Source organism: Triplophysa rosa, linkage group LG5 (genome assembly GCF_024868665.1).
Source record: "Triplophysa rosa linkage group LG5, Trosa_1v2, whole genome shotgun sequence".
In the NCBI taxonomy this organism is placed as follows: domain Eukaryota; kingdom Metazoa; phylum Chordata; class Actinopteri; order Cypriniformes; family Nemacheilidae; genus Triplophysa; species Triplophysa rosa.
Window position 1 is genome coordinate 8,349,157 of NC_079894.1, and position 25,325 is coordinate 8,374,481.

The window sequence follows — 25,325 nt, forward strand, 5'->3', positions numbered from 1 at the left end:
ATGTCTTTGTTCCACTGAACACAAAAAGAAGAAATTTTCAAGAATGTGGGACAGCAAACAGTTCTGAGGCACTTTTGACTACCATTGTCATTTTTCCTACTATGGCAGTCAATTGGGTCCAAAAACTGTCTGGTTACAAGCATTCTTCCAAATATCTTTCTCTGTGTCTCGAGGGTGAGTAAATGATGGCAGAATTAAACATTTTGGGTGAACTGTTCCTTTAATATTACAGTTTTTAAAAAGTTGTTCACCCAAACATTTCTGTCTTTATTCACTCGTGTCATTCAAAAGATATATGCTGTTATTTTTGTTTCGTGAAGCACACACGCACACAAAAGGAGCAGAACTATAGTGCAGGGTTGACGTTCTCAGACACTTCAATGACCTTTGATGTTTGATGTGTGCACTATATTTGATCTGACAGCCGCGGCATAGGTGAAGATTACCAGTAACTATGACTTAGCTTTGAGTGAAATTTCTTCTTATTTTATCTTATGGCTTCAGAGATGTTGAAACATAGTCATGAATGTATGAACTACTTCTATGGTGTTTTATAGTGCTTTTTAGGAGCATGACAATGTGGTCACTTTGAAGTGTAATTGAAAAACGTCTTACGCTATGCTATACATGTGCTGTAAAACTGCGGGAAAACTACAGCAGCGGCAGATTCTCTGTGGGATTTCACACTGTGCATCTTTAATGTGTAACAGATGTGGCTCAAATGAACGTATATTAACCATAACATACAACCACTGAATACTGATAGTACTTGTTTCATTCTTTTTAAGATGAAGAAGGAAGAAATATTTAAAGGTCCAGTGTATGAAATTTAGCAGCATATACGGTGAGGTTGATAATTGCAACACACGGCTCACTCCACCCCTCCATTTCGAAGCACTACAGTGGCTGACACAGGCCTAAGATATCATCACGTTTCCGCTTATCTGCCGAAGGAGATAACGTATTAACAAAACACGCTCTGTAGAGCAGTTTGTCCGTTTAGGGCTACTGTGGAAACAACATGATGAATTCCATGCAAGTGGACCTGCGCTGTGTGTATACAGAAATAGCTAATTCTAAGGTAATAAAAACATAATACTTCATTATGTAAGGTCTTTACACACCTCTGAAGACATAGTTATGAATATTATATTGCAATTCTGTCAATAGATCATCCCAAAAAAGAAATACACACAGCACCTTTAAATGGGTAGTTGACAAATATACTGTACATGTGTCCTATGGTGTGACATAGAAAAAATATAGAAAACAAACTGTTAATAATATATTATATTTTTATATTAGAATCATTTTTTATATTTATAATATAAAATAGCATAAGAGAGATTTATCTCACAGCTTTTTGGTAGCTCAGAGGTTCGAGCATGGCTCTAGCAAACGGCAAGGTCATGGGTTCAATCCGATGATTGCATATACTCTCATACAAATGTATAGTATAATGCAATGTAAGTTGCTTTGGATAAAAGCGTCTGCCAAATGCGTAAATCTTTTTATTTTATTTTTGTTAATATCGTAGGACACGATTTTGCCAACTACCCAAATACATATATGTATGTTAACTTAATATATATAAGTTAATTTACCATCTGCCAAAGCTACTACAACCCACGCTTTGTCCTTTGTTGATAAAAATATTTAAGGGGTCATAGTGACATCCACTGCTGTAGCGAAGAATGGTCTAATTTCTTAATTTAGCAGACCATAAGCTCTGTCACAAGCATTTGTTTACTTCACTGTGATTGGTTTTTAAAATACTGCTTTAAATTATAGAACCAAACTTCTATAGGTGTATTTAAAATCATTTTAATTTATGTTACACAGTGTGTTGTCATTTTGTTTTTGTCTTCTAACATTCATATACACACGACCCAAAGATGCTTTTGTAGGGCATTTGTTATTTTTTCTGTGTGAATTTATTCATATACTGGGAGTGAGCAGCACAGCAAAAATAAGATCATCACCCAAACTCCTGCTGCACTGCTGTTGTGTGAAGTGTGAGCGCTGTAACCTGTTAACATGGACGCAAAACAAATCTGCTCTGCTTACTCATGCGGTGTGAAACAGTCCTCTTTCTGTGTTCACAGCAAGTCTGGAGCATCACGAATGTCACGAGTAAATAATGACAGAATTTCATTTTTGTGAAACTCAAGTTCACATGTTTATCTCAGTTTAATAATTCTTGAACGAGCCTTGAAACTCCATTGGGCTGCTTTTTGTAATGAAGGAGCTCAAGCACAAGACACAGCCTAAACTCCAAGTGCTCTAAATACCCTTGAAATAGTTTGTTTTCAGGATAAAATGAGGAACAAAGCGCCAGAAATGATATCTGAAGAAGAAACAATTTGACCCTCTCATAAATAAAGAGACAAAGCTTTCGAAACGTTTTCAAGGGGTCATATGGCGCGAATACTGTTTTTCTGTGTCTTTGGTCTGTTATAAGTTGCCCATGCATGTATTAGACACGAATTTCAAAAATGAAAGTGTCGGAACAAAAGATGCATTCTATCTAAAAGCGAATGCTCACCCAGACCTGCCTGAAACACCTCGTGTAACCACACCCCCACAAATCTACGTCAGTTCGTGGTATGATTTGACTAAGACCACCCAAATGTATACGCAAGTAAGGTGGGCGTACCTGTCATTACAATTGCTTTGGAACCTGATGTTCCAAATATGATAAGAGGCGTTACATTTCCGTCAGAGCCATTGAGAGAGAGAGTTCTGCCAACGGAAGTCCAAAACGCTGGAGCGTCACGTGATTCATGGAGCCTTCAGATAGTTCCAGGAAGTTATGTTTTCTCTTTAAATGCTTTATTTCTTTCATTTTTTTATTCATTAAATGGCTTTCGTCTTTAAATGGGTTAGAAATTTACCTCAGTTGGTCTGTTTAGTCGCAGATCCATGCGTTACTAGTAACTTCCGGGAACTATTAAGAGCCTCCATTGCTGTGAAAAAACTGTTCCATTGAAGTCAACGGAGTTGGCAGAACTCTCTCTCTCAATGGCTCTGATTTCCGGCACACGCTTGCAGTATTCAACCAATCACTACGCACTGGTTAACTGGCCAATCATAGCACACCTCGCTTTTCAGCGATGAGCTTTGTAAAAAATCTGCATTTCAGAGAGGCGGGGCAAAAAGGAGATACAAACATGCACGGTATGTGGAAAATACAGCGTTTTTGAACCTTAAGTCGTGTATACTCATTGCATTACATCTAAAACAAACCATAATATTCGTTTTAGCCATGTCATATGACATGGAACGGTGAATTAGCTGTTAACGTTTTTTTTTTGCTCAGTGTTCCCATGAGTCCAAAGGGCAATAAAAGGACTACAGGAAATTTACCGCTGCAATACAAGCAACATAATTTTATGTGACTTTGAATCAAATTAAAGCTGTCAAAATAAATAATCCAATTGCAACATCATCCCATTTATCAGCAATTCAATCTGAAACGGCAGACACAAATAGGCAAGTGCCAAGCAAAAACAAAACAAAACAAAACAATAAATAACCTTGTTCTGCTACAGCTAATGTACATGCATGAGGGTTCTGTACATTAATGTACATCATTTTTCCTGCTTTTAGCAGTAGGGTGATATTTCCAACCATCAGCGGATGCTGCACTTGGCAATCGACAAATTAACAGACTGCGAGAGGGCGTGGGGTTATTTTTGTTGTGTAACTATGCAATGTAGATATCTCAGATGGTACTTCTATTTAAGCACAAGCAACACCAAACACCTGTTGAGGGCACACTGCCTCTAGTCAACCAGAACATACACAGCTGCTAGTTTCCTTTTGGCGAGCCGACTGCTGTTTTCTAATACATCCTCTCATTCTACGCATAGGCTCACAACGCAAACTGTCTGCTACAAGATCAATACATCAAAAGCATTTAAGAGCATCTCACTCGTTTGTTTATCGACATGCTTTAACAAAATTCTCTATGCATTTTCGCGAGCCGTCCTCTCATTCAGCTTCTCATAATTTTGGCACGGAAGACGGTGAGGGCATTGAGGAGGACCAAATGTGGTCTTCAGCCAAATGAGTTGATGGAGAGCATAAATAAATCAATTCTGCAGGTGTGAACACACAGCGGGCAGCGGGCTGGAATTATGCTGGCTCATTCCGAGTTGATTTTCAATGAAAACGCTGTGATTTATTGTATATACTACGCTAGCTTGCCTCTTCACACGGCTAGCAGAATTCAGCCTAACTGTCAACCGCAAACTATTCAGTATTAAGCAAAAGCGCGCCTGTAAATATATTCCTCTTGCCTCCCAGTATCTTCAGCCAAAGATATATAGAGCCCATCTGCCTCTGTACCTTACACACCTGCAGGAAACATGCTGAGTTGCAGCCGTGGAAAAAGAAACTGTGCTCGGTTTGAACCGATTAATCTATTAATATGACTTTAGGGTACGAGAGAAATCCAGGCAGCCTGCCACCTCCGGATTGGTATCATAACTGGCTTTACAATGTTCTGAACAATAAAACGGGCGATAAGTTACCTCAGATTCGATGTGCCACGGACAGTGACCATTAAGCACATTGTCGTCATGATGACTATAATGTCACAACCGATGCCTTCAGGCACAGAATCATAATTCGGCATGTTAAATGCAGCCACAAATGTAATAAGTTGTAAATGATTGACCAGAGAAGGAGATTCCTGGCACGTGTGGCGGCATTCGTCGGCTGCCCCTTTCAAATACCGTTGCCCTCCGAACAAAAGAAAAATCCATTTTCAAAAATTGAGATTTCCTCCCTTATGAGTTTCAGAGCCATTAGCTCTTTACCTAACACTGCCTGAAGACAAATGACTTTGAAGCTACCTTTAGAGTTCTCCATCTCATTCTTACAAGCAAATAGAAAAGGACATTTCAATCGTCTCTGCCAAAACCCATTTCAGACACTAGACTGATTGTTTAAGGGAGTAAACATGTAAACTTTGGTTAGGGGTGTCCACATTTGTGAATATGGGTTAAGAATTTATTAGACGCATTATTCCCCTCCGTCACTCAAGTCAACATGGTTACGTCTGTCTGTGCAAATGCTGCAGTGGTTCAAAACAAAGGTCGTGGTGAAAATCATACGTGTGAGAGGAGGAAGCTGCGGTTCTGGCCATCGGCTACAATCACGGGTGAGACTCGATCAAACTACATGAATTCTGGAGGTGCCAACGGACAGCGGTCACCTCGGTGGCACGGCATCTGTTCGTAGCGTCCACACAGATTGAATTATCATCTCTACAGAACTCACAGCTGTACGACAGCGAGACAGACACGACACGTGCTCACAGCACATGTACAAGTAACAAGTAACAGCACAAGTAACGCTAAATGTTAGGCCAAGCAAAGCCTGCTAGCCTTGGGATAATGACATTCATTCGGGAAATTGCTGGGAAGGCTTGAATTACATGTTTTATTGCTGTTTGAAGGATTTCATCCTAATAGAATTTTGATTAGCAGAAAGTGAAACACAGCTGCTCGAAGCTCAACAATATGAAATGAAATTAAATGTGAGCCGACTATCTTTCAATACAAAAATATGTCTGAATGGCTCATTTGTGAAGGACAAATCAACAGATAGACCTTGTTCCGTAACATAAAGGAGCATGGCGGCACATAAACGGAAAAAAAATCTCTTTCATATGTCAAATTCATATACCCTTGGTTTCAGGAGAGGACCATATTATACGGCATCCAAGGGACCTTCAGAGAGTAACAGTAGCTCTATTAGTGTTGAAATGATTTGATTAGGAGTTGACTCACAACTTTCAGTAGCGAGGATGGTGATGTTGTGTACAGCATTGGCTTCTCTGTCTAATGCTTTCGCTGTGCTGATGACCCCTGTTGCTGCCTCGATGTTGAAAAATCGTTCCAGGTCTGTGTTTCTGTCTATCGAATACCTGTGGAAAAACATGACAGTCAAAACAAAACACAGAAGCTTTCACTTTTAACAAGTCTTATGGATGTAGCCTAAAGCTATTGTTGCAAGTGAGAATCCCCAGCCAGCAATCTGAGTTTTCCAGCGGCTCTCAGGCACAGAACTAGTCAATTATAAGCATTTGTCTCTTAGGTAAAAACACCCAAGTCCACTCCTTTACAACATTTAAGTCCACTCCTCTATAAGCAAAGGAAATAATGAAATGCAATATTAACGGTGCGAAAGACATGCACATGTATTATCCTTGTGCGTAGAGCCGCTATCGAGCTAATTCATAAAGGAACGCAATAAAACAGAAGTGAAAATTGTCCACGAGGCAATTAAGGTTTTATGCTTGAATCCTTTTAGTCTTTCTCAAGATTGTAATTTAATCTTGCCTTCATAAAAACGGCAAGGCTTTGTTGCAAAACATCATGTAGATCGTATCGTACCTAATAGGGCTGTTGGTGGAATCGGGGTCCAGAGCAGAGACGGTCCCTATGATGGTTCCCACTTTAGCAGCCTCAGAGACAAACATTTTACTGAGCGGCGACGAGAAAATCGGAGGCTCATCGACATTCTCCACAGTCACCCTCACCATTGCCGTATCGCTGAACGGTCCTTGAGACAAGAAGCGTGGATCTATGTTCCTGTTGGATGCCTCAATTTTCAGAGTGTAGCTTGACTTTGTCTCAAAGTCGAGATTCTAAGGTAAAGAGCACAAAAGGGAGGGTGGGGAAAAGTGTGGAAGAGTTAGTTTTAAATTGGAAAACAAGGACACGGCGTCTGTGATATGTATCGAGGCAAGTCGCGAAAACAAAGTTCGCGGCCCTGCGACGTGTGTACGCATAATGCGTCCGAGAAGCCTTGATGCTCTCCTCTTAACTCTCATATTTCATTGAAGTATTGCTATCGATTGACAGGACACGAAAAGAACAGTGTCAAAGCAGTACATTGATTTTAAGACAGAGATACATGATGTTGAAAATGTCTTGTGGAATACTTTCTTATATAGTCATTTATCACTCCTGTCTGCTGTAATATGCAGTGCATTGAAAACTGCCTTCTGTGCCTGCTTCATATCACTGACAATACATAACTTCCCTCAGGGCACAACCAAATCCAGCGTGTTTAACTGTGGCTTTAAAATGAAAAGTCAAAGTCAGTTAATTGTCAATTCTATATATCAGGGAAAGAAATAAAAAGTAGTTTTCACGAAACCCACAACTATTTAACATTGTAAAGGAGTCGCTGGGGGGTTTTCATATGGGGATATGCTGGGGGGTTTTCATATGAGGATATTGTCACTCACAAGGTCTAAACACGAAAATGTTTATAATCGAAAATACAATATCGAAAATACAAGCTTTAGACTATTGACGCATGTTGTCGCAGAAAGTAAACGGTTTGTTAAATCAAATGCATCGGTTTTCTAATGATGGGTTCACACCAAGACTATGTATTAGACTAACTATTTGCGCAAGTAAATGCAAAAACTTGAATAGACGTGAATTCCACAATGCCACAAACGCACGATATTTGCCTCAATCGTGTCTTCCACACAAGTGGAAAAATTTCAACATGAGCGAAATTTTCAAAGTGCTTATTGAGACGTCTGGTTTGACACATCCGGACGGGTGAAGACACTCCCCGTCACGCCATGTTTTTCGTGTCGCTTGTGCAATTAAAACCAAGTAATCCCGCGAATAATATAGAGTGAAAAATGTGATGCTTCAGGTTTGGTGAACCCACCATTAGGCGATAATACTGGAAATATTCAAATGCTGGAAATATTCAACAGCTTTTTTTTATGGCCAAGACTTTAAGATATGTGCTTTAATGTATGTGACAATTAGCCCCAGTGTCCCCTATACCAGTAGTTCTCAAAAAGGGGGCCTCAAGATGACTAATATTTTAAAATTATACAAAATGAGCATTGAAATACGTTTAAAGATATTTCTTAGAATTTGGCCATTTTTCTAATGAATAAATGTTTTTACAGTTAATGTTAAACTTGGAGTCAAAAAGGCAATTCATAGCACATCAACAATTGGCATAACAAAATGTAATATAATTCAATCCAAAGAAATTTTTTGATAAATAATTTTAATAAATAAAACATTGCACAGTTTGGCTCTCTATATTGCATCTAAAGTAAACCCATCTGCGCCTTAAAGAGGGAGGGGGTGTCAGGGATGTGGGGCAAGAACCCAAGCGCAGGCAGCAAATAAGGGGTCAACACAAAAATTTAATTATCATTTTGCTACAGTTTTGCTTCAACACATATAATCAATCTTGGGAATGCATTTTAATTTTAATTTTGCAACTTAAAGAGCGTTAAAAATATCCATTTAAATAACATATTAAAACTAGTGTAGGAACTGACAAATGTAATTGATATAATTGAATTTTTATTTAAATTTTGCAACTAATGTTGCACATATGTTATTTAAAATGTATATTTAAATACACAATTGCATTGTCATTTTACATACTGCATTGCCATTTTGCGTATTGCATTTCAAATTGAAAATAGCTACCGATATGCTTCCATATATAGGTAACAAGGCAAAGCTATTAAAAATCATGACAGCCTCTGGGAAGAAACCCTTCGAGTCTCATTGTTCAAAAGAGTACATTTTTGAGTCCTCTTCCAGAGGGGAGAAGGGCAAAAAAGCTAAAGGCCAAAATATTGTCCTCATGCTGTTCCAGACTGGCTTTATATATGCCGCTCGCGGGGACGTGACATGCTGAGCAGTCTTCACTGCGGGGGCTTCCAGGCAGAGGAAGAGCAGTTTCCAAACACTGATGATTTCCTGAAGTCAACAATTATCTCTTTTGTCTTGTTGACATTAAGAGATAGTTGTTGACTACACACCATATTTCAGGGCCTCTCATCTCCTCTCTGCGTGCGATCTCATCATCATTGTTGATGAGCCCTAGCATCGCCATGTCATCTGTATACTTGATGATGTGGTTGCCAGGGTGCCTGGCAACCAAGATGAGTCAACGGAATGAACAATCGAGGGTCGAGGACATGTCTCAAAGGGTCACCCGTAGTGAGGGTGACTGTTCGTGAGGTCCAGTCAAGGACACAGAGTACATAAAGACAGTTTGTCATGAAATATAGGTTTTTACTGGAAAGTGTAATGCTTAGTTCTAGAGCAGAATGTTTCTCATAGCTCAAAATGCTATATGAATTCTAACATACATGTTATTTATAATAGTGTTTTGCATGTAAGCGAATGTCAGGGGTCTGTTGTGGGTGGGATAGAGGTCTAGACATGGGTCATGACTCATGACCACCTGTTAGAAGGAGTACTTCATTATTATGTGCATGGGAGCAACAGGATGCTTACCATTAAAGAAGAACCATTAAAAAAATGAAAATTCTGTCTTCAGGGATTTTCCTGCATAGAAAAATTGGAGGCGGCCGATTCCATCAACTTTTGGGCCACCTCAGTCTCTCGCCAAAATTATGTCGGGTGTCTTCACAAAAAACACTCTATGTATAGTGTCAACAGACTGTCATTTATAACTGCAGAGGAGGCGCTGTTTCATTATCATCCCAGTGAGGTGCTGAAGAGTCGCAGTACAAGAGCTAATAAGAGCTGCATTAGCTGTGTTTCACGGCTTTTCAGGTGAATATTGTTTGTTTTGTAGACAAGTATGTTCAATTTCTTAAAAGGTTTCTTAAATTAACGTGGCGTACATCATTGTATAATGTTTTAAGCTGTGCAGCTGGCTCGTTGAATCAGCGTTATACTATACACAGCGAGTTTGCCATTATGAACACACTTTGCGATCAGAACGACTCGCAAACAAATGACTCATTTGAACCGATTCGTTTAAACTGTTGAAACTGTTCAGTTATTAGTGAATATAAAAAATCTGTGAATCATTCAAAGCTCAGTAAACCACAAGAGAACGCAAGATGCGAATGAGCTTTGCAAATTTAGTAAGACTGGTTAATTTAGTTGGCTATTGTGGGCTGAAATCTGAAAGTTGTTTGAATCTGTATAAATTTCTTTGTTCTTCTGTTCAACACAAAAGAAGATATTTTGAAGAATGTAGGAAAGCAAACAGTTCCGGGGTACTTTTGACCAGTGGTAGAAAGTAACGAATTACAAATACTCAAATTACTGTAATTGAGTAGTTTTTTTCAGGAATTGTACTTTTTTAAGTAGTTTTAAAACAGTGTACTTTTACTTTTACTTGAGTACATTTTTAGTGCTGTATCGGTACTTTTACTGCGCTATTTTTCCTCACATTGTCGTCGCTACTTTGCTACGTCGCTATGTTTAATTTTCATGTGATTAGCTAAGGAGAATAATCAGTCCCGTCACGTGACCCCGTCCACTCAAATCACGCATAGAAAACTTGCGTCACACAGATTTCAAGACATCTGCCGCCAATTAAGTTTAATCATGGAGGAGGAACGTGTGCGGCAGGCAGGGCGCGAATCAAACAACGGTTTTGCGCACGTGAAAGTCAATGCGGGAAAGGGACACAATACGAAGGCTCGTCCGAGATATGGAGAAATATTGAGTTCCTGTATCACTCCGTTTGTCAACTTTCATCCAAACGGCTATATCATGAGATAAAATTGTCCATCTCTCTCCAAAGTCTCTACACTAAGTGCTCTGCCCTTACAAGTGAGTAGGGAACATATGCGATTGGAACGCATGCGAAGCAGTTTCGCAAACTGTGCATTATCAGTTATAATGTTGTAATAACATTCAGTTTCTTGCACAGTTCGATTGACTCGCTTAAATAAGACGTCATTACATCGAAAGAAGCCGCAGGGATTACTTTTATGTTGCCTCTATCTGTATTTTGAACTTTTAAAGACATGAACCATGAAAAACCATGGACCACAACTCCAGGTAAAAATCTTTATTGTTCTACCTAAGAAATAATGTCACATACATGTTGGATGGCTTGAGCTTGAGTAATTGATCAGCCAGCTCCGCTACAGATATGACTGCTAATGCTAATCCAATGCAATTTAGGTTACAAATGTTTAGCATTTTTTGCATGCAGTATTTGGGGCTCTTATTTATTAATTTCTGCATTGTGGGGCCTAGTACACATGATTGAACAGTGTTGGAAGTGCATAAATGGTTTTACCTGGAAAACTGAGCTCATAATAGACAGACAGACAGACAGAACACCACAACACATTGAATCTTATTTTGTCTGAGTTGTATCCAGTTATATGCTTTATCAGTAAGGTAAATATGTGTTTTGTTATACTGTAAGTAGCTATTTTCTATATAAATCTCCAAATTTGATTATTAATAATTATTCTTAATTCATTAAATAACACCGCCTAAAAAGTAACGAGTAACTAGTACTCTGAGTAGTTTTTGAGAAGAGTAATTTATACTTTTACTCAATTACTTTTTTAACACCAGTACTTTTACTTGTAATTGAGTACAATTTCAGCAATGTAATAGTACTTGTACTTAAGTATAAATTTCCAGTACTCTTTCACCTCTGCTTTTGACTAGGCGTGAAAAATACTAAATTACTTTGTCGGAAATAAAAGTAAGAGTTTTGATTTAAGTTTTCCATCCTTTGTACATGTACGTACAGTACATGCGGTCTTGAGATTGATCTCTGACCTTACCTGAAAACACAATTACATCAAGCACACTTACTTTTTGTTATCATGAAGAGATAAACATATGTGACATACATGGTGAACATACTTAAATTATATTAAAATAATTTCAAAAACAAACTGTGTCATAATTTTTCAAAATTCTAAAACACTGCAGTCATTTCCAGCACAGTGTAATTACTAGATTTGCACTGTGGTCTCAGACTTTTATAGCTTATGTTTTTCATTTCATGTCTGGATTGTAAGATTTGTTTGGACCGGGCTGCACCATGCACTCGCACAACGTTCACCCTCATTTATATGCTGTCATAGCAAGGGCCAAAAGCACATATAAGGTTTGGGCTGTCTCTGGCCTACCTTCTGCAGAGTTATGACTCCTTCCTGGGTATCTTTGTCTGTCGCGACCCTGAACACCCCAAGGCCATCGCCCTCTATAATTCTGTAGTCCATCTCAGCATTTGGTCCAATGTCAGAATCCAAGGCTTTTATCTTGGCCACCACCGATGCCACAGGCAGGGATTCGGGCACAGCAAACTGATAGGATTCTGCAAAAGAGGACCGGCAAACACACACACACGCGGAGGTTATTGATGATACTATTTCTCTTTTTTCCTTTCTTATCACCCAGCTGTTAGAGTCTGGTCTAAGCTAATAATGTATCTCTCTGCTCTGTGGCAGGTAAAGCCACTCTACAGATACAGCTTGCACGAGGACGGTCTATAAGCTCTGCGCGCTCATTCTACACACTCGTGGACACATGCTGGCGGTGGTGATGTTATCACGCTGCTATAAATAGAAAAGGAAATGACTGTGATCTAAAAAAAATCCTCTATTAGAAAAGAAGACTTTACAATTCTATTCTTCTACGTTTCAGAAGATCTACCTAGTAATTGCGCAGCGACTAGAGCGAGCGCTAGAACTGTATAATACGAGATCAGCCCGAGTCATTAAGCTTCTCAGATTACTTAATGCAAATTAATGCAAATTAACCAAAGTGACAGCGTGCATTAATGACGGATCAGGTCCGCGTTTGTTTTATAGCTGGTAATAAAATCGTACTCCGTGAGAAGTGGGGTGGATTGTCGTTAACGTCCGACAGCGTGACCGTCACCGACGTCGTCCCCGAGAGCCCTCCCATCTGGCCCACCATGTCTTTGGCTTGGATCACCAGCAGGTATTGGTCCCGTGCTTCTCGGTCCATGTTGGGCAGAGCCGTCCTCACGATGCCTGCACAGAAAAGTGGCTGTTTTACAGAACGTCCGGTGTTGTTGCACATGATTCATCGCACAGTTTAATGATAATATCCTTGCCGGCAGGAGCTGTGAAAATACAACTAGATTACAGAATGAATCGCTGTCCCCTCTGCATTTTAAGGAGATGGAGCGTGCATCAATTAAAATAGGATTACCATTTCATAATCTCCCTATAGCAAGGACCTTTCGCCGATTTGTTAGTCCGTATCATAATGGATCTCTCATCGATGAGTCAAATCCAGTGCAGAACTTCAAAAATCAATTTCCACCCCAAACCATTGTTGGTTTTGGAATTATCATTGGATTGCACACCCAAGACTGATTAAATAGTACATCTTTCCTTTAGCGCGCGAGCAGCTATGATAAATCCTAATCAATACGTGCTGCTATTTGCTACACCTCGCATCATTTTCTCAGACGGAATCTCTAAAATGATCCTAGACTTTAAAAGAAAAGGGAGAGAAAGTTTAATCAGGGTTTGTAATTTAGCCCGTTGATTGAGTCCATATGTGGAAATGACCTCAGTTACAGCTGGAGTGCTGATTACATTAAGGATTTCATTCCCTGTAATCAAGTGGTAATGTGTGCCAGTAACTTCATCACAAGTCCTATCAACTTTTCCATGTTAAAGTGAGTCAATCAAAACACGGGTCTCTTGATACTTCCACATTGCCGTTAAAGGAATTGGTGGTTAGCATGTCAGCCATGTCACTCAAGCCTAATACCAAATGAGAAGCATGAGTTTATTTTCTTTTTTCAATCCTATTCTACTGTATATATGAAGTAAGCACTAGTAAAATCACACTTCTGAATAAACCGCAAATAGACACTTTTTGACCTAAAAAGCTACATGGGCAAAAATGAACAGTACGCTCAAATTCTTGTTGAAGGCGAATACGCTTTTAATGCCCCGACAGATTTCTCAAGACGCAAACACAATCTTGTGTGTACTGTACCTGTTTTGGGTTCCACTGAGAAATAGGGTTGTCCCTCAAGGATGCTATAGATGACCCTGGCGCTGTTTCCATACGTGGGGTCGTCCGCGTCAGTCGCCTTAACCTCAACCACAGATGTGCCTGGAACAAATCAACCACAGATCTGCTTAAAATGGTACCAAATGTCCGTAAATCTTAATCGAAATAACTGAATCTCAGTTACTGCCTAGACGTTTGATAGAGCTTATCAGTTCAACATAGACAACAACTGGCCTGTTATAGCGAAAAAGGTTTGGTGCATTTTTGCTGTTCCTGCTCTGTTTACCTCTGCAGCATTTTGTATTCTTGTACCTGTCTTGGTTACTTACAAACGTGTCTCCTTAGCACTAATTAAGAGATGCACTTCTGCAAAAAGCCCAGAAGGACAAAACAAATGTGCACACGTTTGGCTTTCTTATCAAGTCAAGGTTTCTTGTTGAATGAGACAAACTGAACATCTGCGGCTCACAGAGATGCTGTTCTTCATTTCGAGCTGGAACCTAGCAGCACAAAGAGACGTTTAATACAGCTTTACTGGCTCTCTGATATTTCCCAGATTTTATTTAAACTGTAAAATGGCTAATGGAAAGTGCCAGGCCTTCATTTGAACACAATTTACAGGCCGGCCCCGACTGCGGTGTCCCTCAGAAATGGCTGATTATTCCTAAACGCGTCTGCTCGTAAAAAACTCAAAAAGACATTTGGGGACAGGCCCAGATGTCGTCATATTTGTAAGCTAAACATCTGGAGGCACGCTGCATCTTGGCAACTCCTAACCGCAGGAAGGACCCGAGCCAAATGAGTAACTCTTTATCAGATGGTGTGATTTCGGTTTTCATATGTTACCTTGTACCTCATCATTTTCACAGGCTGGTACATTTACAGACAGTTAGAGAGACAGGCATGTGCTGTGCGGCACTTGATAATCTCTTAAACCTACCTCACAATAACAGGCACAATATGTAAAATACATTGGATGAGAGTATAAAGGCATATGTTATGAATTTGCACTCTGGTCTGGTGTAAGAGAGACGTGTCTGGGTTAGGCTGTGGTCCCCACACTTGCAAACAATCTCCTGTTTCTTAATTACCAAATTAAATTAATCATTTTCTCGTTAATCAAATCCATTCATCACCGGTTGACTGCTAATGAATTTAAATGGATCTATAAAGCAGACATTGAGGACAAGGGTCGCTTGCATTCACAGAGGCTAATGGCTTTGTTCACGGCGTAGGACAGACACTTGCAGCCAGCATGTTAATTGCTCTTTTAAAACAGCATGTCAATGCTTGTGTGATTGTCAGCTACTGTGCATGGCCAAACTGACAAACAACTGCCCAGTATGGGGGACGTTCAATGTGAATATCCATGTTCTTAGGTGATCAAGTTCTTTCAGGTAAACCCAAACTAAAAAGTACCTTTTACCAAAGGTTTTCTCCATACTGATATCTCAGATGTCAATATCTGGTGTCTTAAATACCCATGTGACATCTCTCTTAAAGTATCTAAACCTTTAATTTTAAAGCATGATTTTCCATAGTCATATATAAGTGCTGCTTTCAGAATAGTCACATCCATAATGGTCCATAATCCTTATGAACGGGCAATTGAAAATCAAATTATAATAACTATTTTATGTTTTATATCATTTGTTGGGTCTTATTGCTGATGGTTTGTGCACTTTAATTCTCAAAAATCCTACAATGTCATCTCTCAGAAATGACACACACATAATGCATGTTTACTTCCCTCATCGTAAATAGAAAACGTGTTTTCTGATGTCTGGACTCTATCACTGGGGTTCAAAAACTGGTAATAAATACATTCTCTAAGAGTTTATATTTGACATTTGATTGCAAATGTCGCATCCATAACAGCATCTAACATGCAGTCTCACGTGCAGCATCTAACTCTACTCTGTATAACGTGCAGGGGGGAGTTAGCTCATACTGTGGTACACACGCAGAATAGAAAACTCTGTAGCAATAAAATTGTATTCTGTGGCAACAGTACTGTTGCCTTCATACCACCCAGCTTTAGTGGAGGACTATTTCTGTAAGCTGCTGTGCATGTGGAGGATTCTATATCAGTGACTTATGATGTTCTCTGATGGTCTTTAGAAGGCAGCTGTCTGTGCAAGGCAGCTTAGTAGGTTTTGGTACAGCGCTCATTAACTAATAACCATCATGACACATGATGACATATAGTCACTCGTGACTATATGTGTATAACAAAATCCAAGGCACTTACCAACAGGTGACATTTCTGGTACTTGAGCATTGTAAGGGCCATCCAAAAACTTGGGTTCGTTGTCATTAATATCCTGCACTTTGATAACAAATTCAGACTCCGGTTCGACGGGCAGGTTGGTGGCGCGGTCTCTGGCCTGAGCTCGAAGCGTGTAGTAGGCTTGTTCTTCTCGGTCCAGGCGTTTGGTGGCATGTATGTCACCTGTATTCTCATCAATGGTGAAAATGGAGGATGCACCCTCACCGTTCAGCACATATTTGACTTTCCCCTCACCATTATCTACATCAGAGTGAAGCTGGAATGGGACAAAAATGAGAAAAAAGTCAGTAATTTGCACCTATTGTCACTGTAACTGTAGTTTTTGTCTATTTAGCGCAGTAATGCATAAAGCCAGTAAGTCTGTTTACTCATGGGAATAAACTTCTGCAGTGGTTTAAATAATAAATGGGGAGAAACCCTCTCCGGCAGATTTGTGCAAAGAAATGCTCATGTCAACAAAATGAAAACTGACCGAATAAATATGTCAAAACTTAAGTTATTCTTTCTCATGCTACCTGAGAAAACATGGGTAGATAAAAATGTCTATTTCTGGTTTGTGTCCTGTTATACAGAATATGTCTTTAGACGATGTTGCGGTGAGTAACTTTTCTGTCAAGAATGACAAAAAGCTTCAGTATTTGAACAACAGTGGCGATGGAGACAGAGTGATGGTGCGATGCTTTACGGTCAACAGGGGTCCTGATTTTTTACTAAGGTGGCTCACGAAGGGCACAGATCCATTCAAGAGAGGAAAGAAGCATGATTTACAAAGGAGTAATAATAAAAAATAACCTAAGCCTATCAGTGTGAAAAAAAAACATGAAACTGTTCTTGACAAAAATGGACAAAACCAAATTTGACTGCATTACATTTAAAATCCGAGGATGATAACTGACTTTCGAGATGGCCAATCATAGTTTAGAATAGAGACACGTGGTAAGCAATTTCTGTCTGTCCTGAGAGGTTACTTAAATACGCTATTGCAGTTACGCTTTGTCGTGGAAAACAAACTCTTTTTCACCCGTTTCATCTTCACTAAGTCGAGATTGAATAGTGCCAACAACGCACACCAGTAACAAAACATAAAGCACATTCTAGTGCACCAAACACTAGATCCATCGCCAATTTATTCACAGTCCAGAAATCCTCATTATGAGCCTATTTCTCATGCTGTTGCTATTTCATGGTAACTGAATTGGTATTTCTGTCACCAACGTTAAACAGTTTTTTATAGTTTATAATTTCTTGTATTGTAGCTTAGAGATTTTATTCCTGCTCTCTTGAGTATCGTAAGCATTTTCTTTTCGGTGGTCTCACTTTATTCATATCATTGCAAAACTTTTTTGGTCTCCAATTCCATATATCTCAAGAGACTGTATTTCATTGTGGAACGATGCTTTCATGCAGGATCTTGCCAGAATAAAATGACAACTTATTTGCTTCGTTTAAGCAGTCCTGCCATATCATAAATCAGTCGTGAAACCAAGAAATACTGCCACGTTGACAGTGCTTAAACAGCTAAGCTGTATTACTGTCACAGGACAAAATGTACCATGTTTCCACAACTTAATTTGGATAGCTGACATGACATGTTACGCTTAAAAATTTCATACTGCGTTTTTCTAATATTTCCTATTGTAATATACTGTATATTATTATAATATTCCAATATAGTAAATATGGAAGCAGTTAATTACCTCATATTGGGCCTCATATATCAATCTAACATAGAAACGAGCGCAGAAATCGTCTTACGACAGAGTTTACTTGCGACTCATCAAACATTCGTATTCCGTACCTTGATAAATGTGGCGGCTGAAATCGGTCGTAATTTACATATCACGCCCCTATAAATTCAGGGTGTAGACGCCTCGCCCCTAGATTATTAGTGTTTAACTAATATTTTTACTCTGAAAGTATTGTTGTTGTAGTCTTGAAAAACTTTAAGTTACATTAAACGTAAAAATGAATACAGATATAAATTACTGGTCATTTTTATGACGCAATTATAGAATAATGTTTATATGTAAATGCTTTTATACAGTTTTCTTCATTTAGGTGAAGAAAAAAATGGTTTGTGGCGGAGGAGACAGATGCATGTTTTTAAGCAGGATAAAGGATTAAAATCTAATGTTGCTAATCTTGCATTTCAGACTGCTTAAATCAAGCACACAGAGTTTTATGTTTACTTCATTTATTTTTTTCTCTTTCAGATCTGTCAGAGGCAGGACCAGTGGTCTTCAGCCCCCACATACCGGCCTGGAACCTGCCACACAAAGCCAGGCAACCTCGAGCTGTGACCCAGTGCGCATCAAACATCGCAGATCGCACAAATAAAAAATTGTTTTCTGTTTTCATTAAAATGCGTATTTGTCAAACAAAGAAGCTATCATATTGCAAATAGGTAAACTTACCCATTGATTGTAATTGATTATTGTAGGTTTTTAAATATTTTACTTTTAATTGTGCATTTTAATTGGGGTAGTAGCCTAAAAGCTCATGAATGTTTTTTTTTACACCAAAGCACCCGTTAACCTTGTAATTTAAAAGGCTAGAAAGGTAAATACTTTATCAATGTAATGAAAATAAGAAATCGCATAGGAATCTATTTTTACATTTGTTATACTAAACGAAAAAAAACCCTTATCTTTCTATTTGTCATTATTCCTTTTCAGTTATCAATAGTGTAAAGCATACACAGACCTTCACCCTGTCTCAACTTGCGTACACAAACTGAGACCTGTCATGAGATATGATCGTAGCAACGCTGTACGCTCGTTTCATAAATGAGGCCCATTATGTGAGATTTTGTAGAATATTTGTATTTTTAATCATTTATCACACCACATGACTATTTATCTGAACTTAGTTCAAAAGTGTGTCTATGTAAAAGTGTACACCATTTATTAGATTCTGTAACCTACTGTAACTGAAATATAAATGAGACTAAAAAAATGTCTTTATTTCTCAACTTCCCATTTACTACTGGTACTATTAAAGCAGCCATCCAGTCACATCTTGTTTAGTTTGCAGTTTCCCCGCCAATAAAACAGCGCTACTCCACATATGATGTCCGTTAATCAAAAATTACAATGCTTTCAGTAAAGGAACTGAGCGTGCTAACGACATTTGTACCTAATTAATCAAAGTAAACGTGTGTTTGGATGTAAGCGCTGGCAGGCGCCCAAGGCCAGCTTTACTCTCATGACTGTCGTGTGGCTGGATTTAGCTCTGCCTTCACAGCCTCAATTTTCTAATTTAAAATGTTTATTTTGGCCATAATTTACTGTGATGATGACTGCAAATAATTTGTTTCTGTGTGCTCAGCTCTAACTCGTAATAGTATATACAGTGAGGGAAATAAGTATTTGATCCCCTGCTGATTTTGTAAGTTTGCCTACTTACAAACAAATGAAGGGTCTATAATTTTTATGGTGGGTTTATTTTAACTGATAGACACAGAATATTAAAAAAAATCAGGGGAAAAAAATGTTATATAAAGGTTATAAATTGATTTGCATTTCAGTCAGTGAAATAAGTATTTGATCCCCTACCAACTAGCAAGAATTCTGGCTCCACAGATTGGTTATGTGCCTATATGGACCACAGATTAGTCCTGTCACTTTAAGAAAGTACTCCTAAATCAGCTTGTTATGTATATAAAAGATGCCTGCCAACAGAATCTGTATCTTCCAGTTCAACCTCTCCAACACCATGGTCCAGACCAAATAGGTTTTAAAGGATGTCAGCGACAAGATTGGAGACCTGCACAAACCTTGAATAGGCTACAGACAGAAGCTTGGTGAGAAGGAGACAACTGTTGGTGTGATTATTTGGAAATAGAAGATATACAAAATAACTATCAAATGCCCTTGTTCTGGAGCTCCCTGCAATATTTCCCCAATGGGGTAAAGATGATCATGAGAAATGTTAAAGATCAGCCCAGAACTACACGGAAGAAGCCTGTTAATGATTTCAAGACAGTTGGGAACACAGTTAGCAAGCAAAACATTGGTAACACATTGGTAACACGCTATGCCACAGTAGACTGAAATCCTGAAGCACCCGCAAGGTCCTCCTGCCCAAGAAGGCCCGCCTGGCTCGTCTTAAGTTTGACAATGAACATAAAAATGATTCAGAAAAGGCTTTGGCGAAAGTGCTGGCACTGCTGTGAGACCAAAATGGACTCCTGTGTTTGGAGGGAGAGAAATGCTGACTATGAGCCCAAGAACATCATGTCTACAGAGAAGCACAGTGTTGGAAACATTCTGCTTTAGGGCTTTTTCTCTGCTACAGGTATACAGGATGACTTCACCGCATTGAGGGGCTGAGGGACGGGCCCATGTACCGTAAAATCTTGGACGAGAACCTCCTCCCCTTAACTAGGTCACTGAAGATGGGTCATGGATGAGCCTTTAACATGACAAAGACGCAAAACATATTGCCAAGACAACCAAATAGTGGCTTAAGGAGAAGCACATTAAATGTCCTAGCCAGTCTCTAGACCCTAGTCCTATAGAACCTCTGTGAAGGAGGCTAAAACTCCAATTTGCTGAGCGACAGCCAAGAAACCTTAAAGATTGACAGAGGAGTGGACTAAATGTATCCGGACACATGTGCAAACCTGGTGACCAACTATCAGAAATGTCTGACCTCTGTGCTTGCCAACAAGGGTTTCTCCACAAAGTACAAAGTTATGTTTTGCTTGGGGATCAAATACTTATTTCACTGACTGAAATGCAAATCAATTTATAACCTTTATATAACATTTTTTTCCCCTGATTTTTTTTAATATTCTGTGTCTATCAGTTAAAATAAACCCACCATAAAAATTATAGACCCCTCATTTGTTTGTAAGTAGGCAAACTTACAAAATCAGCAGGGGATCAAATACTTATTTCCCTCACTGTATCCCTAGTCATCTAAATTATTAAAGCTGTCAAAATGTTCTCCATCGTATGTTAAATCCAAATCGAAGCCAACGATTTAATCTAACAATGTGAAGTCTTTAGGAATTTAAAGGGATAGTTCAAAATCATTTACTCACCCTCGTCATTTCAAACCTGTATGACTTTCTAATGCAGAACACAAAATATATTTTGAAGAATGTTGATAACCGAACAATGGGCCTCATTCACGAAACATTTCTAAATATATGTGTAAATTCCGAGTAATTTGCGCGTAAAACAGACCTTCCCGTAAACTCTCCTCCGGATTCAGAAATATTTTGTAAACGTCAGATTTGATAGTAAAATGTGTGTTAATGAATTCCAATCACTCGTAAACAGCGCGTTGATCCGGAGATGTGTTGGTTGGTGTGATTTAGAAAATCCGCAAAAGTTAGCCTACTTGTTACTAGTATCTTATTTTAAAGAATATTACTTTAATATTAATATTAAATTAATATTACTTAATATGAAAATGCAGTAACCATTAATATTAACTTCTCCATTGTTGTGTATGATGGTTGGTCAATGCAGTGTTTGTCCCGCCTCTTCTCCACTGTGATTGGACGGCTGTGTGGAAAAGGACAGTGACGAGCTCTGCGTTTTACCCAAAGTAAAAAATGATAAAAGACAGGGCAAAAAACTCGCGAAATATCATTATGATACATAGTGCATCAAAATGCAGTGTCATCAGTTTGTCTAAAAGAATACAGAACGTTACGTGCAGTTTTACGCACTATTTACACGTGGTATGCAGGTGTACATTTCTTTCGTACCAACTAACATTGAAAATACGAACATTTTCATGAATCCGAAAATTTACGTCAAAACGACTTTACGAACGATTTACACAAAAAATCGTTCTACTCGTATTTCAAGAATGAGGCCCAATGACGGTACCCATTGACTTACATTGGTGGCCGTACAATAAAAGTGAATGGGTACCGCCGTTGTTTGGTAGACAGCGTTTTTCAAAATATCTTATTTTGTGTTCTGCAGAAGAAAGAAAGCCATACTGGTTTTAACTGACAAGAGGGTGAGTAAAAGAAAGTGACCTATTTGTCAGGTATGGTGACCCATACCCGAAATTTGACCACTGCATTTAACCCATCCAGTGAGTAGTGAACACACGCACAGCAAGTCGTGAACACACGTACACCCTGAGCAGTGGGCATCCACTTCATATTCAGACATTTTTGGTTAGTGAATCTGTTTATTCTTCAATATTTTTATCTACAAGAGACATTGTCTCTTTTTGCCTTTCCTGTGCTTTTGGTGGAAAATCTGTGAAATGGATTTAAACAGGTTTAATTGTGCAAACAGAGTTCAGAGTATTACACTCTCATTGTTACTTGAAAGCAGTCAAAATAGCAAAACAACTTCATAAGTGTAAAAGCGTAGAGCTTTTGAATAATGGATTAATTAACACAAATCTACATCAGCGACAAAACTGGATGTTCTTATACAGCTTTTTAGTGCAATTCTTTATATGCGTGTATAGTCCTTTTCATACAGCAATGCTGGTAAATTACTGGTAAAGTCATTCTGGTAAATTTATGGTAAATACACAAATGTGCTGTTCACACAAGCAATGCCATTCTGTCAATTTACCAGTAAGACAGTGTTCACACAGCTGTCTCAAAATACCAGTAATATGATTTCATCAAGCGGAAGTTTCCTTATAAATACCTGCAATACAACCGGAGTTATGTTTGAAAATATGGCGGGGTGTGATTTTATATCCGGACGAAAGCAGTGTTGTTGATGTTTGTATCATACACTTGCTCTTAACCCAAGTAAGTTAGACTGTGTTGTGCTGCTCGCGTGCAGTGTAGATGTCAATTTGTGTATTTATGGCAATAAATGTCTGTGCATGCGTGGCAGCGTGTGAACTAAAGTGAGATGAGAGAACTGCCCCGCCCACTTCTGTTCTTTTATTTTTTACTTTTTTTCGTTTCTGTGACCGAAGTTGGATACCTTTTATGTTTTGTCGCTCGAATCTGCACGTTTGCTGATGACTGTGACGACGATAATCCTCATTCTTCATTCACACAGCGCCTCATACTGGTAATTTGCCGGTAAACTCCTATTACTGGGAAATTTGGAGTACTGATTTACCAGAAAGGTTCTGTTCACACACAATCTGTTAACTACCAGTAAAGACTGTATGTGTGAAAGGGGCTTATGATGTGTGTGTTATGACAGTGTGTGACTAGGAGAGAACGTTTGAATAACTCTGCTATGCAGGTATGCAGCACTGGGGTCGCCTCTTGACTCACTCCTCTATTGCTCTCTATTTCAGCATGGAGAAAGAGATAAAAACAACCAAGAAGCCGAGAAAGAAGAGACGAAAAGGTGCAAGTTAAAAGGCTCTTGAGAACTAGAGGCTAAAAACAGAAGTGAGAGGAAGTAGGAACAGAAGCTGAATGTGGGTGGGAAGAAGAAAGTAGTGGAACAATGAGGAAGCCATTTAGACCAATGAAGTCTATTTCGTCTGTGAGGCTTTAGCGAGAGCTGCCAGCGAGCTCACTGCCCCTAACGATCTGTTCAGCTGAGTCACGCCACGTGAGTTGTTTGTGTCTGCGATACGGGTTGTTGTTGACATTGACTACCGCCACATAGCGCTTCCTTCCTTTGGACCGGGACTAGTCTCACGCTGCCAACGCATTCCACCGCAATAAAGAAGATAAATGAAGACTGTCATTACATTTGTGTCATCCGTCTCTGGCAAACCGGCGAGCCCAATTACGTTGCGAGATTACAAATGCTGCCTGTTTTACATACAGCTAATTTATGTTCATCTGTCTCCTGCTTATATCCTGCAGGGATGCCCTTAATATGATGCTCCTTCTCGTGCTCGCTCCCTCCAAATACGGAACGATTATGAATGTGGCAAACGTTCATAAAATTACTTTCCTCACAATCCCACCTAATGAGTGTCTTTCAGACTAAAACTTCATAATAAATAACACAATTGATATGGGTGTCGTTTCTGGAGTGATTGGCATTGGCTAGGCGTTCACTCTGATTTACTGTAATTTTCTAATAGCGATTGGGAAGCTGTGACTAAAATTGCACAGCTAGCTACATTACAGATGGTGCCTCTTGTACTGTAATTAACTGCATCTGCTCGATCAAAGCATGGAACATACCGCTTGTCTATAAATTAAGCGCTTCAAAATGAACCGCGTCATGCAGAAAAAAACATCACAGAGTCCCACGTTACTGTATTACTAAATGGTTTTAGACACTATGGAAACTATTGGAAGTGTCCAATTGCGAGATTTTAAACTACTGTATACTTATCAATCTTTGGGTTTTCAGGTCCATACTAATGTGTATCTGACATCACAATTCTAACTAGGGTTGTTCCGATACCGATAATAGTATCGGAAATTCCACCGATACCACATAAAATTCTGGTATCGGAATCGGCGAGTACTTGAATCCATGTACCATCCGATACCAATTTCTTAAACAGGACCTAATTATGCCCACTAGCTTTGCTTAACACTGCAAATGGCAAGGCTTCTTCGTTGCTCAGAATGCAAACACAGAAAGTTGTGCTGTGAAGAAGAAATGAAAATGTGCTAGGGACATGCACGAATATTCGATCCGCAATAATTATTAGAAAATTTAAAATGCTTTTTGAATATTTTTATTTTTCATTAAAAAAAAACTGCATCATCACCACAGGTTTAGAATTGTCTTGTCTTATTTAACGCTTCTTCACTTCATCTATAATGACTTTATAATGTACAGAAAATATAAAAAATAATTTGCATGTGTCCTAAATCTTTCTACAGTCAGATCGCAAGCTAATTTAAATATTTTAAGTTCACACACGACGGCCTGACGGATCACGTGTTATGTTCAGCTCACATCACCAAAAATGTTTTAAAAACTGGTGAGCCACACAATTCGTTAACATTACATTACTTATATATAAGTTGGTATAAAAATACCAACGTAATATTTAATGATTCGATGATTCATTTATTTATTACCATGACTTTTTCGGAGCGGTTGTTTGTTCGTTAGAAATATGTTGGGCTAACTAATGCTGATTTCAATAACTTTAAACATTAAAATGTACATTTCACTGCAACTAATGTTAATAAATTTGGCCTTAGCATAAGACTGGTACCTTTCTCCATACCTAAAGCCTGCATTTTCCTCCTAAGAACTTCAGGGTCGTCGCCTTCAAGTTATAGCCTGTAAATAAATCCGCACGGGTGTTTGTTTTAAAACGCGTTGAAATTCTTTAGTTAGGCTTAGTTGAAT

General features: G+C 38.9%; 1 protein-coding gene across 1 annotated transcript in view; it reads right to left on the bottom strand.

The window, feature by feature from the left end:
* cdh7a (cadherin 7a) overlaps positions 1–25,325 on the bottom strand; it is a 61,859-nt gene that overhangs the window by 20,884 nt on the left and 15,650 nt on the right. The window contains exons 3-8 of the mRNA XM_057332962.1: positions 16,057–16,351; positions 13,788–13,907; positions 12,638–12,805; positions 11,936–12,123; positions 6,405–6,658; positions 5,799–5,935 (exon numbers count right to left, since the gene is read on the bottom strand). Of these exons, the coding sequence (XP_057188945.1) occupies positions 5,799–5,935; positions 6,405–6,658; positions 11,936–12,123; positions 12,638–12,805; positions 13,788–13,907; positions 16,057–16,351 (1,162 nt within the window). The remainder of the gene's footprint in view (positions 1–5,798; positions 5,936–6,404; positions 6,659–11,935; positions 12,124–12,637; positions 12,806–13,787; positions 13,908–16,056; positions 16,352–25,325) is intronic.